The sequence below is a fragment of the Neofelis nebulosa genome, chromosome 7, assembly GCF_028018385.1.
Source record: "Neofelis nebulosa isolate mNeoNeb1 chromosome 7, mNeoNeb1.pri, whole genome shotgun sequence".
In the NCBI taxonomy this organism is placed as follows: domain Eukaryota; kingdom Metazoa; phylum Chordata; class Mammalia; order Carnivora; family Felidae; genus Neofelis; species Neofelis nebulosa.
In genome coordinates, this window is record NC_080788.1 from 3244207 (window position 1) to 3258479 (window position 14273).

A 14273-nucleotide genomic window follows, 5' to 3' on the forward strand; every position below is an offset into this window, starting at 1 on the left:
ACAAAGTCAACTTCTGTAGTTTTCAAATAAGTTTCGATTTCCAGAGCAGTAAGAACTTCTACCTTGTTCTACTTGCTTAAAGGGTTTTGGTCCTTACTGACCCTTTGCATTTCCACACAAATTTTAGAATCGACTCGTCAAGTTCTGCAAACACATGCAGTGAACAGCGTTGTGACTGGGGCTGCTCTGAATGTATGATCAGTTTGGGAAAAGCTGACATCATCATAATACAATTTTTTTAAGCCATAAAGATGGGAGACACCTTCTTTTGTGTGTTACAGTTTTTGTAGACAGCCTGGAACTTGAGTCTGTTTTATTCCTAGGCATTTGATATTTTTGTTACTGTAAATGGTAGCCTTAAAATAATTTTCTTTTTCTGTTTATTAACAGTATATAGAAATGCAATCAATTCTGCATATTAATCTTGACTAGAGCAGCCTTGCTGGGTTTACTTACTAATCCTAACACTTTCCGGCGTCTTCTGCATTACTGGCGCTCCGTCATGTCGTGTGCAAACGGTGGCAGTGGCAGCTGTCCCTTTTCGAGTCCCGTATCCTTCATGTTTTATCCTTCACAACGCTGCCCAAGACCGACAATGCAATCTGATACAGGCCTAGTTACAGGGGGTACCCTTGTTTCAGTTCTGACCCCCAAGGACAGTAAGTACATGAGTGTTCTAGTTACTCTGAGGATATTTTTCATCAGTTTTAAGCACATTCCTTCTATTCCTGGTTTGCTGAGAGCTCTGAGCATGTGTGAATGCTGAATTTTATTAAACGTTTTTCCTTTGTCCACTCAGATGATTTTTCTTCCGTTAATCTGATAAATAAATACACATTGATTGACACTTTTAATGGCATTCCAACTCTGAATTCTTTTGATAGTTATGACTATCAGGCTTTCTACTTTTTTATGGGTCAGATTTTTCCAGGAATTTGCCCATTTCCTTTAAAGTTTAGTGGGGGGCGCCTGGGCGGCTCAGTCGGTCGAGTGTCCGACTCTTGGTTTCGGCTCAGGTCGTCATCTCACGGTTGTCGAGATCGAGCCCTGCATCTGTCAGCACAGAGCCTGCCTGGGATTCTCTCTCTCCCTTTCTGCCTCTCCCCTGCTCACATCCCCTCTCTCAAAATAAATAGGTGAACAAACAAACAAAATTATTGGTATAAAACTGCTCATAATGCTCTTATGCTTCTTAGCCCAGGATGAGGGACCTAGCCCCCAATTCCCTAAGGTGCCCCTGAACTCCGACATGCTGTTGGGGAGCCATGAGGAGGCAATGGACTCTGTCAACACCTGCTGAGGCAGCTCCCTTGGGGTCCCCATGTCGCACGTGACATGAAATGCTACCTGCCTGGGTCCCGATGCATCCGTCTGTCTGTCGTCCTCTCCTACCCCTGGTCTAGCAACTCCCCTGCTAACTAAGCACACAAATGCAAGAGAAGACTCCTTCCACTTGGGCCCAGGTTTCCGCTCTGAGGAGCGACAGACGGCAAGAAGCCGGAGCTCGACGGGATTTACCTGTCACACCAGGGCCACACACAAAGGGAGGGGAAGGTGTCATCACTTTCAGAAACTGGAATTTTTAGGAAAAGCAGATAAACACTTCAGAGTTTAGAAAGTATTGTATCAAAGCAGTATATCTATTTTGAAAAGCAGATATGTTTTGGGTTTTGTTAGCTTCATTCAATGGAAGTGTAAATCGTTGTCAGGTATTTGGATGAGGATATTTTCTCAAAAGGTTTACACAGAGTAGCTGCCAAAATAAACTGATCTATTAAAATATTTTAATGCTATGTTAAGGGCATATTTCTAAGAAACTAATTCTTTTATTATAAACTAGGTTTTCCTCCTGAGATTAAAAAGTACACATAATGAAAACCAGGAGGTAAAAATGAAAAGACTCAAAAAGAAACAAAAAAGTAATCATTAATTAGAATCAATTTTAGGTTTACGGGAAAACATTTGAAATATAACTCTAAGCGCCAAAAGACATTTTTTAAAAGAAGAGTTAATGGCCTGAGAAATGTAAGGTTATTTAAAAACATTTTTTAAAATGTTTATTTATATTTGAGAGAGAGAGAGAGAGAGAGAAGCAGAGAGAGGGAGACACAGAATCCGAAGCAGGCTCCAGGCTCTGAGCTGTCAGCACTGAGCCAGACGTGGGGCTTGAACCCACGAACCGGGAGATCACGACCTGGGCCGAAGTCGGACGCTCAACCGACTGAGCCACCCAGGCGCCCCATACGGTTATTTAACATGGATTTTAATTGGTAGCAGAGTATTAAAAAGGAGAAAATAATTCAGTTCAAAGACCCCAAAAACTAACATGACATTTCAATGGTTTTTTAAAAAGCCTTCTTGAGAATTGTTATTTTAAAACATACCTTAAAATTTATCCAATTAGCATTATTCTCTAGCCAATGTTATATTCTTCAGAAATTATAAGAAAACGGTAACAAACACTGAAGAGAGGGAAGGCGTGCCTTCCAGTTTTGTGCTAATTACGGCTATAATAACACTTAAGGGAGGAAAAAGCCACAACACCATTTTAAAGTGAGAAACGAAGCCGAGAACGCGCCCCCTTTCCATCAGGAGCTTCCGCAAGGTCCCCAGGGATGGTGCCGCAGGCGCACCTCTTCTCACCCTATTCTACCATCGGCAGTAGCAGAGGTACTGTGGCGGGGGCGGGAGTACTGCGGTAAGGGAAGGAGTACCGCGGCGGGAGTACTGTGGTAAGGGAAGGAGTACCGCGGCAGGGCGGGGGGGGGGGGGCGGGAGTACTGTGGTGATGGAAGGAGTACCGCGGCCCGGCGCCGTACCGTCATAGGGATTAAACCAGACAAACCGTGCCGAGCGCAGAGGCTGGCAGTCACTCTCGGGGCGGGAACACCACCTCCAGGAGCTCGCCTCGACCAAACACCAGAGCCGCCCGCGCAGGTAGCAGCGGACACGGGCCGCGGCGCACGTTGCAGGCCGGGGCGGAGCCCCCGGCGCCCCGGAGGTCACCTCTGCGCGGGCAGCCAACGGTGCCTCTCCCCCCGCTGTATCTTCCTGACTGCTCCGCCGAACGTTCATTGGCAGAAAGTGACCCGGGACGCGCGTTTTATGACGGCACCGTCACCAGCGTGGAGACACGGCGGGATGCCCTGCAGGCGTCCGTTCCACCAAGGAGGACAGAAGTCTGGCCCGTCCCAGCCGAAGCTCACGGCGCAGGACTAGGTTCTGGCTGCTGTGACGTGCTGCGTGTGTATACGCGTAAAGGAAAAGACCCACGTGGGAAAATACTTTATGACTCGAGCTTAAAAATGTAAACTCACTCAAGTGCAGAAGGAGATGCTGCCAGTTATTAAAAATGAAATCTACGGTCCAGGGACACCATAGCAGTTCATGTTTGAACTGAGGGCACTTCAGTTTTGTCTGAGTTCAACTGGTTCGGGGCACACCGCCCCCCCCCCCCCCCCCCCCCCCCCACCGAGTTGGGGGCCGCGACCGCTCCACGACCGTCACCGCCTCACCTTTCTTTCAAGTCATCCAGGCACCGCTGAAGGTGGACTTCTCCCGCTGTGACCAAAACGTGCTCCCCGGTTTCCTGAATTAAGATCTGGACACAGGGATCGGCCTGGTTTAGCAGCTTCATTCCCCGGACAAGCTGAGGCATCTCACCTAGGTGAACAGAACGAAAACACTGATTAAATACGGACTAAGGACTAATCGAATCGCAAGACGATGCCCGTGGCTACTGAAGGGAAAAGTACCCGTTTACTTTTCTTGCAGATAATGCGGCAAGGTGAAGGACACCGTCTTCTGGTGACTTATCAGTGTAGACAGCTCGCACAAGACACCTGTTACCATCAGGACCCGCAAAGCTGAGCTATCCAAATCCTCGGCAAACACAAACGCCCGCCACTGTGCGTGTGCATCCACCTATGTGGTATTACAAACACACGTATTATACACCTACATGTGCAACAGAACTCTTCCCCAGAGAAGAGTTACGATCACCAAATAAACAACAACAATGAAACACCTCATGTGGTGTTCAAGAGACGATTACTGAGACACACTCGACAGGACCCTGGGTTTTAGAACAGAGCTGCCCTCTGTGCCCAGCGAGCCCCGGGCGCCTTCTACACCCCCTTCCTGCCCGTGCCTCTGCCCCTGACCGCGTGTCCTGACCGCCCACCGGAGCTGCGGGCACGGACGGGATTCTGACGCCCGTCTTGGTCTAACTGCCTTTCCACCCCATCCCGTGTAGTCAGCGGCAACTGTCATTTGAGGCAGAGGAAGTCTCCCGTCACTGCTTCGCTTCTCCATTTGAAGGAGGGGCTCGGCAACCCCTCCATGCCCGGTTTTCAACAGGCCAGACAAACAAAACCACGGGAACTTTCTACCATCAGTGGTGTTTAGTATGTGCATTCCGTATCGATTTACTTTTCCACGTCTACTTAGTCTTGAAATAAAACTTTTCTAGTGATAACACTTCATATTAGCTAACCACGTGCCAACAAGTACTTTACAGGTATGAGTTCATTGACTGTGTGGCCGGGATGAGTACTGTTCTTGTTTTAAAGAGGAGGAGGCGGGTAGAGAAGCCAAGAGCTTGTGTCAAAGTCACTGGTTTGAAGCCTGCAGGAGGGTGTCAGCACCCGCACGCGTCAGGCAGTGACGAGCCACACGTGGGTGCGTGGACTCGGAGGGAAGACAGAGTGGGACCCCACTGAGCGTGGGTTGACAGGCCGTCTCTTCTGTTCCTTTCCGGCATCCTGTGGTTCTCCTCTGCCTAATTAAGCGGGTTTACAGAGATTATCCGTGTTAACTAACTTCACCTGGTTTGAAAAGATTCCTGCAAAAAGACCACTGATAACATGAATAACATATGGCACAGAGAGAACAATAAAAATAACAAATGAAAAAGCTTTTTGCCAGCTCCCCATTGGCTCAATTACAAATTCCTTAAAAATAACAAAAAAGGCACACACCGTTAAAATCTCTCTCTCTCCATGGTAAAGGCGAGAGCTGAACAATGAGCCAAGAAGAAAGTTTTTCCAAACAAAATTTGGAATATGGAGACATTTTGAAATCGGATGTTTGAAAATGCTTATTTACGATGATAGTCATTTTGTTGCCAGAAACGGCATCTATTAAACCTCTTAAAATCTGGACGCTGATTTTCCTAACCTGTTTAAAAATCTTCCAAATGATCTATTAAAGATGAAAAAAAGTCAACATCTTTTAATTAATCTAAAAAAAGTGAGATCATGAAAAATATTCACTATCTGGGTTTCAACAAAACCTTTGTGTATAAACTGCTAAATGGGGGTTTTACATGGACACGGTGACCGGGCAAAGGCGGCCCACGATGTACCTGTCCCATTTGGGCCACACCGTCTGTCAGGTGCCCTTCCCAGGGGAAGAGCCACTGGTCAAGGGACACTACATGCACACCTTGGACGGCTGCACCACCGACCGTTAGGAGAAAACTTGCAAACACAATGAAGTGTTACCACGGCAGCCACCTCCACGAGGGAGGGCCGGCCGGCCTCCCTCCTGGCATGCACAGCCCCTGGGGCAGCGCCCTCCTGGCGGTCTGGCCAGGGTGGGGGTGGGGCGTGTGGACAGCAGAGCAAGCCCAGTGCTGTGTGACCCCCCCAGGCCCGGCCACAGGAGGCGCTCGGTGTCCTGGACTGGTGGTACGCTGCGGGACACCGACCGCTAACTGCAGGCCTTGGGCAAGCATTATCTTCTCTAAGCCTCAGTTTACCTTTGAGAAGATGAGGATAAAAAACTGCATAAGGCTACTGAGGGGATTAAATAAACCAATCAACGTGAAATCCCTAGTGTGTGGCAAGGATCTATGATGAGGAAAGCAATCCTGGCTTTGGGACACCTCCGTTTCTCTGTCCCGGGGACACAGAACAGAGGGGCGGCCACCATGGTACTGGGACCCCGGTCTCGGAAATGAGAGCGAAGTGGAAAGGCGTGTGTTCACACGGCAAGGTGAGCAAGGGGGGGGGTGCTGCAGGCGAGCCGGCCGGGGCCGCGGCACGAGGGGGTGAAGAGGGCACGGGGCACAGGGTGCGCTCACGGGGGCGGGGCTGGGAAATCCGGCCACAGGAGGGCGCTCTGCCCGCAGTCCGCTGGCACGGGACCCGCGGGGGGAGGGGCCTCACAGTAACCGCCCCCCAGGGCTCACGGGGGCTGGCGGGAACGAGGACGGGGTTCCGAGAAGCACCCCAGACATCCCCCGCGCACACGGAGGTGCCGGACGGAACGAGGGGGCAACTCCGACACCGGGCGCGGGCGCTGGCGCTGTGGCCACCTGGCCAGGCGCGTGCACGTGAGTCCGGCACAAGCTGCACACTCGGGTGGGAAAGGAGCCACACTTCCTAAAATTATGAAGAAAACCGTTGTCCCTTCTAACCGTGTCAGTTTGTTTTTCCTTAAATTTTTTTCAATGTTTACTTATATTTGAGAGAGAGACAGAGAGAGAGAGACACAGAGGGCCAGCGGGGGGAGGGGCAGAGAGAGAGGGAGACACAGAATCCGACGCGGGCTCCGAGCTGCCAGCACAGAGCCCGACGAGGGGCTCGAACCCGTGAACCGCGAGATCATGACCTGAGCCATGACCTGAGCCGAAGTCGCTGCTTAACCGACTGAGCCGCCCAGGCGCCCACGCCGGTTTGTTTCCCACACGTCTGAGGAACTCCCGACGGAGCACGCGAGGAAAACGGGCCTCGGCGCAGCCCTCCCGCGTCTCCCGTCACCGCACGGCCTCGCCGACGGGCAGGAGACCGGACAGTCGGCCGCGGGACGGGAAGGAAGCCGGCTGGGCTCCTCCGGCCCGGCCGCTCCCCAGCGGGGATTCCAGCCCAGGGCGGCACGCGGCCGACAGGCACACTCCAAAAATGATAAATTTCTACAAAAACATTATGGTTTCGATTAGCAATTATTTCTTTGATCTCGGGTTTAAAAATTTAGGTCTAGGGGCACCTGGGTGGCTCAGTCGGCTAAGCGTCCGACTTCAGCTCAGGTCACAATCTCACAGTCCGTGGGTTCGAGCCCCGCATCGGGCTCTGTGCGGACAGCTCAGAGCCTGGAGCCTGTTTCAGATTCTGTGGCTCCCTCTCTCTCTGACCCTCCCCCGTTCATGCTCTATCTCTCTCTCTGTCTCAAAAATAAATAAACGTTAAAAAAAAAAATTAAAAAAAAATAAAAATTTAGGTCTAAATGGAACAGAGCAGAAGCCAGAAATACTAGAAATGCCGAAGAAGAAACCGCAGTTGCCAGACTCAAGTGTCACAAATGCAGTAAAACGGAACTTTCTCGTACTGTGCGTACTTCTCAGGGCTGGAGGCAGCCGGCACAAGAGAAGAGCCAACCGTGAGGGGCCAGGGCCTGGACGAACCCCTGGAGAGGAAGCAGGCCTCATCAAGACCAGGGTCAGTCCGTGCAGCGAACCAGCACTGGCGGTCTACGGTGACGGCCCAGGAAGAAGGCCTGGCTCTGGGGCCCAACCAAGATGGCTGCCTACTGGGACGGAGCCCACAGGTCAGAGATGCCGTCCTCCGAGTGTCTGCTCTAGGCTCCCAGGGACCCTCGATGCTAACTAAGGATGTCTCTTAGAACTTGAGGCAGAGACAAGCTTGCGGGAAGCCCCGGCTCTGGGGCGAGATGGGGTGTAGACGGGCAAGGGCAACGAGGGCGCCACAGGTGTCCGCAGAGAACCACCATTTTACGACACCTGCCCTCCGCTTCCCTTAGGGCACCTCTGGAGATTCTCCCCCGACGACCATTACGCCCCGGGAACACCAAAGTCACAGGGAATGCGGGCTTAGCGACGTCACGGGAAGCAAAATACAAGAGTTAACGAGGCCCGGTCAGGCAAATGGCACAAACCAAAGACTAAGCACTAGTAAAGACACGGTCTGGCATACTGGGTGGGGCAGGAAGTGCTTTCCAAAGAGACAGGACACGCCCGGTGTCCAGATAATCTAGGGAACCTAGAGCCAAGAGAGTATGATGGATTTGGAACCAAGAAGTTTGGGGGTAAGAGTCTAAGATCCTAACCAATCACATAAAACATGAGCTCTGCTGAGCCTGTGCCAGGGTCATGGGGGAGGGAGATGATCTCATCTCTGCCACAAAGGACACGGTTTCCCCGGAAGGCAAAGGAGCCTAAATACACCGTGTTCCCAGGACGGAGGTTCGACCCCCTCGGAAAAGCAGCTGGTCTGCGAGGGCCTCCGGCCTGGGAAGCTCTCTTCTGTTACACACCCGGAATGAAAATCCACAGCACTGTTGACACAAATCGTGAGGAATCAAGCGTGAAATACACGCATTTCGAAAGCGGGAAGGACGTCACGGGCTTTTAAAAACGAGGTCCTCTTACTTGGGTGCTTGGGCTCCACGGCGACCCTCACGATAGGCGTGGCTTCGAAGTTGAGCGGAACGAATGGTGGGCAGGACGGCGAGCTACACAGTGTTGCCGACTTCAGCACGAAGTCCTGAAGGCCTCCTATGCCTGCAGGGAGGAAAAGATGCACGCGGTCAACGAAGGATGATAAATTCTGAATTTACGTTAGAAAAATAACACCGACCCAGAACGTAGGTCACAGAGGGAAACACTCAGAAATGTCGCAGGGAACGAGGCAGAGCCTCACGGAGGTTTTGCACCTCTGGATGCTATTTGGTTGCCGTGAGGAATACGGGCGTTCTGCTGGTTCCTGTTTTCCAGATGCGCAGCTCGTGCGGTCACTGCAAACTGGGCTAACACATACCTACTCTGACCCCAGAAGCGATCATGTCCAGATACGTGTGTCTGAAAATACTAATCATTTCTCATAACTCCTGGTTTTCAAAATACGTTGATTTGACGAAGAGGGGTCTCTACTGGAATCCTCTCTTTTCCCAAATACTTACGCAGGGGTCAAGGGCGTTTAGAGACTTCAAGTTTGAGCTTGCTGTGGCGTTCCTGACCCAAACCACCCTTCACAGTACCCCAGTTTTAGAAGAGGACATCGGTTCCCCCCACCTGCCCCTTCTCCTGTCCCCGTCCCACTGCAGGCTCCCAGGGGTGGCTGCATAAGACTGCCCAGGGGGGTATCTGTCTTCGAGCAGATGGGGGAGAACGCCCCACAGGAGGGTTAAAGGGGGCGCACGGAGCCTCACGTCCAGAGGAAGAGCAGACAACACTTTGGAATGAATTAAGTGACACGCACAAGGGCCGTTTCCGTGCTTTGGGGTTAAAGATTGAGGAGGGCACGGGAGGGGAGGCTGTCGCTCAAGGGGAAGGTGGCACAGGAGACGGGGGCAGGGACTCCTGACCAGCACTTTATGCTGGGCTCAGAAACCGCTGAGGACAGGAAACGGCACTGCTCCTTGGGCCGACACACGGACGTCAGGTAGGCACCAGGGGACGGGACACCGCACGACCGGACGCTCAGCCTGGTGGAGGGGAACTGACACAGAAGCTTCCGGCACACAACCTAAAGGCAGCTGAGAGGGCTCGCAGTGTGAGCACACGGTGGGGAAGCCTGGGCGACGCCCCCCCACCCCCGGCCCCTGCTGAAAGCATCCAGAAGTCACCCACTCCCTCCCTGCCTCAAGGGAGAGCTCCAACCCCTCTACCCCCGACCTCCAGCCTCCAGATGCGTTAGCACAGTGCCCAGGGTGCACACAAGACCTGCTTCCACTTTCGCCAGGCACCCCTGGGACTTTGACGGCATTCGTCAGACCCTCTGAAGCCTTTTCTGCCTCACGCTAAACATCACTAGCTCCTCTAACTGTTCAGCTCATGACATGATTTCTAGACCTTTCGTGTGCAGGGGACCCTCTCCGGACTGACGTTTCCAAGGTACTATGTCTAGTCCCTGTGCATCCCGTGCATTTATTCAGTCAAGGTATCCATTTCTCATTACTGTGCTTCTTGGCCCAGCACAGAGAAAGGTCTACGCCGGCCACAGCTTTGCTGCCCTCCGCCACTGGTAAGACCCACAGATGTGGGTCTGGCCGACTTCCCACCAAGTCTACTAGAAATAACATCATCTCCCATGGGGCCAGGGGTTGGGAGACCCCTCCCCCCTAGTAAATATTCCCTCTCAAACCTCACCCATCCTGCTTTTGACCTCTGACCAGCGCACGTGTCCTTCCTGCACGCACAGCAGGTGCCTTCATCGAAAAGGCAGATCCCGCCCCTTCCTGTGCATCACGAGGATGTAGGCCGCACGTGGTCAGCACACTGTGAACACTGAACTTCTGCTCGACATTTTGCTATTCAAATTACCAAATCTACTCTTGCTACTTAGGTATGTCCAGATTTGTGAATAGGATTATAATTACATAATTTATATAGGGGCGTCTGGGTGGTTCAGTCAATTAAGCATCTGACTTTGGCTCAGGTCACGATCTCACAGTTTATGAGTTCGAGCCCCGCGGCGGGCTCTGTGCTGACAGCTCGGAGCCTGGAGCCTGCTTTGGATTCTGTGTCTTCCCCTCTCTCTGCCCCTCCCCCGCTCATACTCTCCCTCCCTCTCTCTCTCTCTCAAAAATAAACAAACACTTAAAAAACAGAATTTACAGAAAAAGCAACGCTCTAAAGACAGTCAAAAATCCACCACCTGTACATGACACCATTATTACTTGTTTTAAAATATAATCTTGGGCGCCTGGGTGGCTCAGTCGGTTGAGCGTCTGGCTTCGGCTCAGGTCACGTTCTCAGGGTTTGTGAGTTCAAGCCCCGTGTCGGGCTCTGTGCTGACAGCTCAGAGCCTGGAGTCTGTTTCGGATTCTGTGTCTCCCTCTCTCTCTGCTCCTTCCCCACCCGTGCTCTTTATTTTTTATTTTTTTTTTTTTTAAATTTTTTTTTTAACGTTTATTTATTTTTGAGACAGAGAGAGACAGAGCATGAACGGGGGAGGGTGAGAGAGAGGGGGAGACACAGAATCGGAAGCAGGCTCCAGGCTCTGAGCCGTCAGCCCAGAGCCCGACGCGGGGCTCGAACTCACGGACCGTGAGATCGTGACCTGCGCCGAAGTCGGACGCTTAACCGACTGAGCCACCCAGGCGCCCCACCCCACCCGTGCTCTTAATCCGTCTCTTCTCTCAAAAACAAATAAATATTAAAAAACATATATATAGTCTCGAAATCCAGGAAAGGGACCATTAAGGTTACTTGGGTGAATCACAAAGAAATGATTTAAAAAAAAATCACTTTGAGAATTTCCTGAAATACTATCAGATAATTAGTAAGTGTATGACTGGATACTCATGCAAAGCACAATTTTTAAAAGCTTTTCTGTTTTAAAATGATATCAGATATAATTCTGAAAAAAGACAAGTGTACCCAGAGTCACGCCATCGTAAGACTGTCACTGTTTTCACTTCGCTAGATTTCTCCCTCCCCCCCCCCCAACCCCTTCCACAGGCACACATAACTTATTGCTATAATGTCCGTAACTTTTTATCTGCTAACTTCTACTCTGGTTGCTTTAGTCACAATGACAATCATGGGGGAACAGCTCCTTCACAGAAAGCACATTTGCAAAAGCATTTTATAGCCTGGCCGGGGTGGGGGGGTGGGGGTGCGGTGTGTGTGTGTGCGGGGATCGGTAAGGGACATGTTCACTCAAGACAATCATCTCAGAATTTCTGGGACAGAAGTGACAGTTCAGAAAAAAAAAAAATCAGAAATTAGCATGGCATTGATTTGGTTGAAAGACTGGAGAGAGCACAAGCTTTTTTTTTTTTTTTTTTTTTTTTTTTTTAATGTTTATCAAAAAAGGGCACGTGATGTAAGCAAAAGAGAGAAAATAGGCTGAGAAAACAGCAATATGGGGTAAAAGCAATGTACTAAACACCCAAAATTCTAGCTCAGTTCTGTGCAAACACCGGCAACTGCTGTGTGGCTGAACATCAACGATCCAAGTCCTCTCTGGTCCTAATTCCTCTCTGTACAAGTGCACTCAGATGCGCGAGCGTGTGGCCGCTGGCTGCGGGGCGGGGGACACGCGGCGCTCCTGCACCACGTCTCAGGCCCGTGCCAGGCTGCGTGCCACTCCCTTCAAATTCTTCTTACTCAAAAAATCAGCATGTTACAAATGCTGGCGAGCCCCAGCTTTTTTCCAGGCTCTCTCTAAGGCTTCCCTTTAAACAGTATTCCAGAAACAATATTGAGGAGCATCATTTACGTGCCCTCTTTTACGATCTGACACCGGAAATACTCCGTGGGGCCTGAGAGATGGACCGGCCCCCTGTGGACGACGTTCTTCCATTCTGACCAGCTCCCATTGCACAGGCTGAATGACTCCACGATGAGCTCACGCTGGCAGCAGGAAGACGGTGAAACCGTCACTTAATTCTAACACTGCTTCCTGCGGACGGCTCACTAGTGTCTGGACGGAGGACAGCATTACTATCTTCAGGGACATCTGGATTCTGAAAGTGCGCTCTCTACGCTGGTATAAAAATTAGTATCTGAATACAAGAAAACAATAACAACGTGGCAAAACGTTAATGCTCTGGCTGGAGTATGGTCCCTAACTGCCAAAGTTCCAAGCCAACCTTAATATTACTACTCAAGAGCCATCAACTGGTTCCTCTTAATCTGTTTAATACACCCGAGTTAACAGATCGCTTTCAATCTTCACAGTGGACGCCAGTTACACACCACGCACGCCCACGGTAGCCTCAGGCCTGTGTGAGCAGTGAACACGACCTCAGAAGGGACATGAGGATCCAGACAAGAGCCGCTGATGCTTGAACACGGGGTTCAGGGGCACTGACCCCGTGCAGTTGAAAATTCACTTTGATTCCCCCAAAACTTAACTCCTAACTGTTAACTCCTGCTGTTGACTGGAAGCCTCACCGATAACATAGCTGATTTACATGGATTCTGTGTGTCACACGTATTCCATACTGCATTCGCACAGTACAGTAAGCTAGAGAAATAACACGCTATTAAGAAAATCATAAGGAAAAGAAAATATATTGACAGTACTGGACTTCACTGACTGAAAAAAATCCACGTATAGGCGGACCCACGCGGTTCACACGTGTGTTGTTCAAGGATCACCTGGATAAAAACATTTGTTTTTAAAGGACGGGTTCCCAGGGTGGTGTAAATCTAGAGAACCACTGGTTTTGGAAGACCACCTTCAAATCTAGGTCCTTCTGCCTCTGGATTACCAAAGGAGCCCATATCCTCGACCTAAAGTTTTCGATTCTTATTCTGTATCTTACCGCAAACTCAGATTCTGCCCCCCTTGGACTCAACTACGGTGGGTATCCCAGGGGATCCACGCGCTTCGTAACTTGTCACGGACGCAGGTAGGCAGGTAGGTACATGAGTGTAAAACATAAATATAAAATATAATCTAGGCCTTTTTCCAGGCTTGTTTGGCTAATAAACAGCTCCAAAGTAGACCAATATTGCCTGGCGAAGGTTTCCGGGGGACCGGCCGAGTTTCTCCCGTGTGCTCAACAAGTCCGTCAGATCAACGCCCCTTAGCTTCCCGGTGTCAGAGGAGGCCCTGGGGAAGAGCCTTCCAGCAGTGACACCACCGGGTCGGAACGGTTTCCTTCTCAGAGGAGAGATGGAGCTCATAATCAGTTAATACTAGTTCTCAGGCAGGTTGTACTAAGACCTGGGGCCCTTTCTCGGGAGAGACTACAGTAAGGAGACAAAATAATACGTATTTTTTGAGATGTGTAGGCTTGCTGTCTTTGTCTGTATTAGGGAACAGGGAGGAACCTGTCCTGCAGTGTCCTGCACCAGGTAAAAGTGACACTGTGCAGTCTCGATCTATGCCCCAAGAAAGAGTCCTCAGGGAGCCAGTTCGCCCCCACTCCCGTGGGCTCAGGGAACTCCCACAGCTGGGAGGTCTAGGATTGAAATAGTGGAAGAGATTCCATCTCGGGCCTGGAAACCGACCCGGGGCACTCGGTGCTGCCCCAGGTCCCATCTCAAAGCCAGTAAACCGAAGGGTCTCCAGAGGCCAGCCCGGGGGAAAGGAGGTAGCACTTAATAAATTAATTTAAAAACAATAAAATAACGTTTCCTAGTGGAGCAGAAAGAGATGAGAAAGGGATGGCGGGGGGGACCCAGCAGAGAGGGCCACAGAGCTTGGGGGCCCAGGGGCTTTGGACCACCCGCCGCACGGGGTAACGGCACAGCACGGGCCAAACGTGAGGCTGGACGTAACAGAGACGGAGCGTCAGGGGACGTGGTCACCGTGCCGTGGGCTTTCCGGGGACGGCCGCGCGAGGGTGAGAACGGA

The 14273-nt window shown here is 51.0% G+C and overlaps 1 protein-coding gene across 2 annotated transcripts in view; it reads right to left on the reverse strand.

The window, feature by feature from the left end:
• Positions 1–14273, reverse strand: part of EFL1 (elongation factor like GTPase 1) — a 122320-nt gene that overhangs the window by 20626 nt on the left and 87421 nt on the right. For both annotated transcript variants that reach the window (XM_058736399.1, XM_058736398.1), the window contains 2 exons: positions 8390–8521; positions 3516–3663 (listed from right to left, as the gene is read on the reverse strand). In XM_058736399.1, the coding sequence (XP_058592382.1) occupies positions 3516–3663; positions 8390–8521 (280 nt within the window). The remainder of the gene's footprint in view (positions 1–3515; positions 3664–8389; positions 8522–14273) is intronic.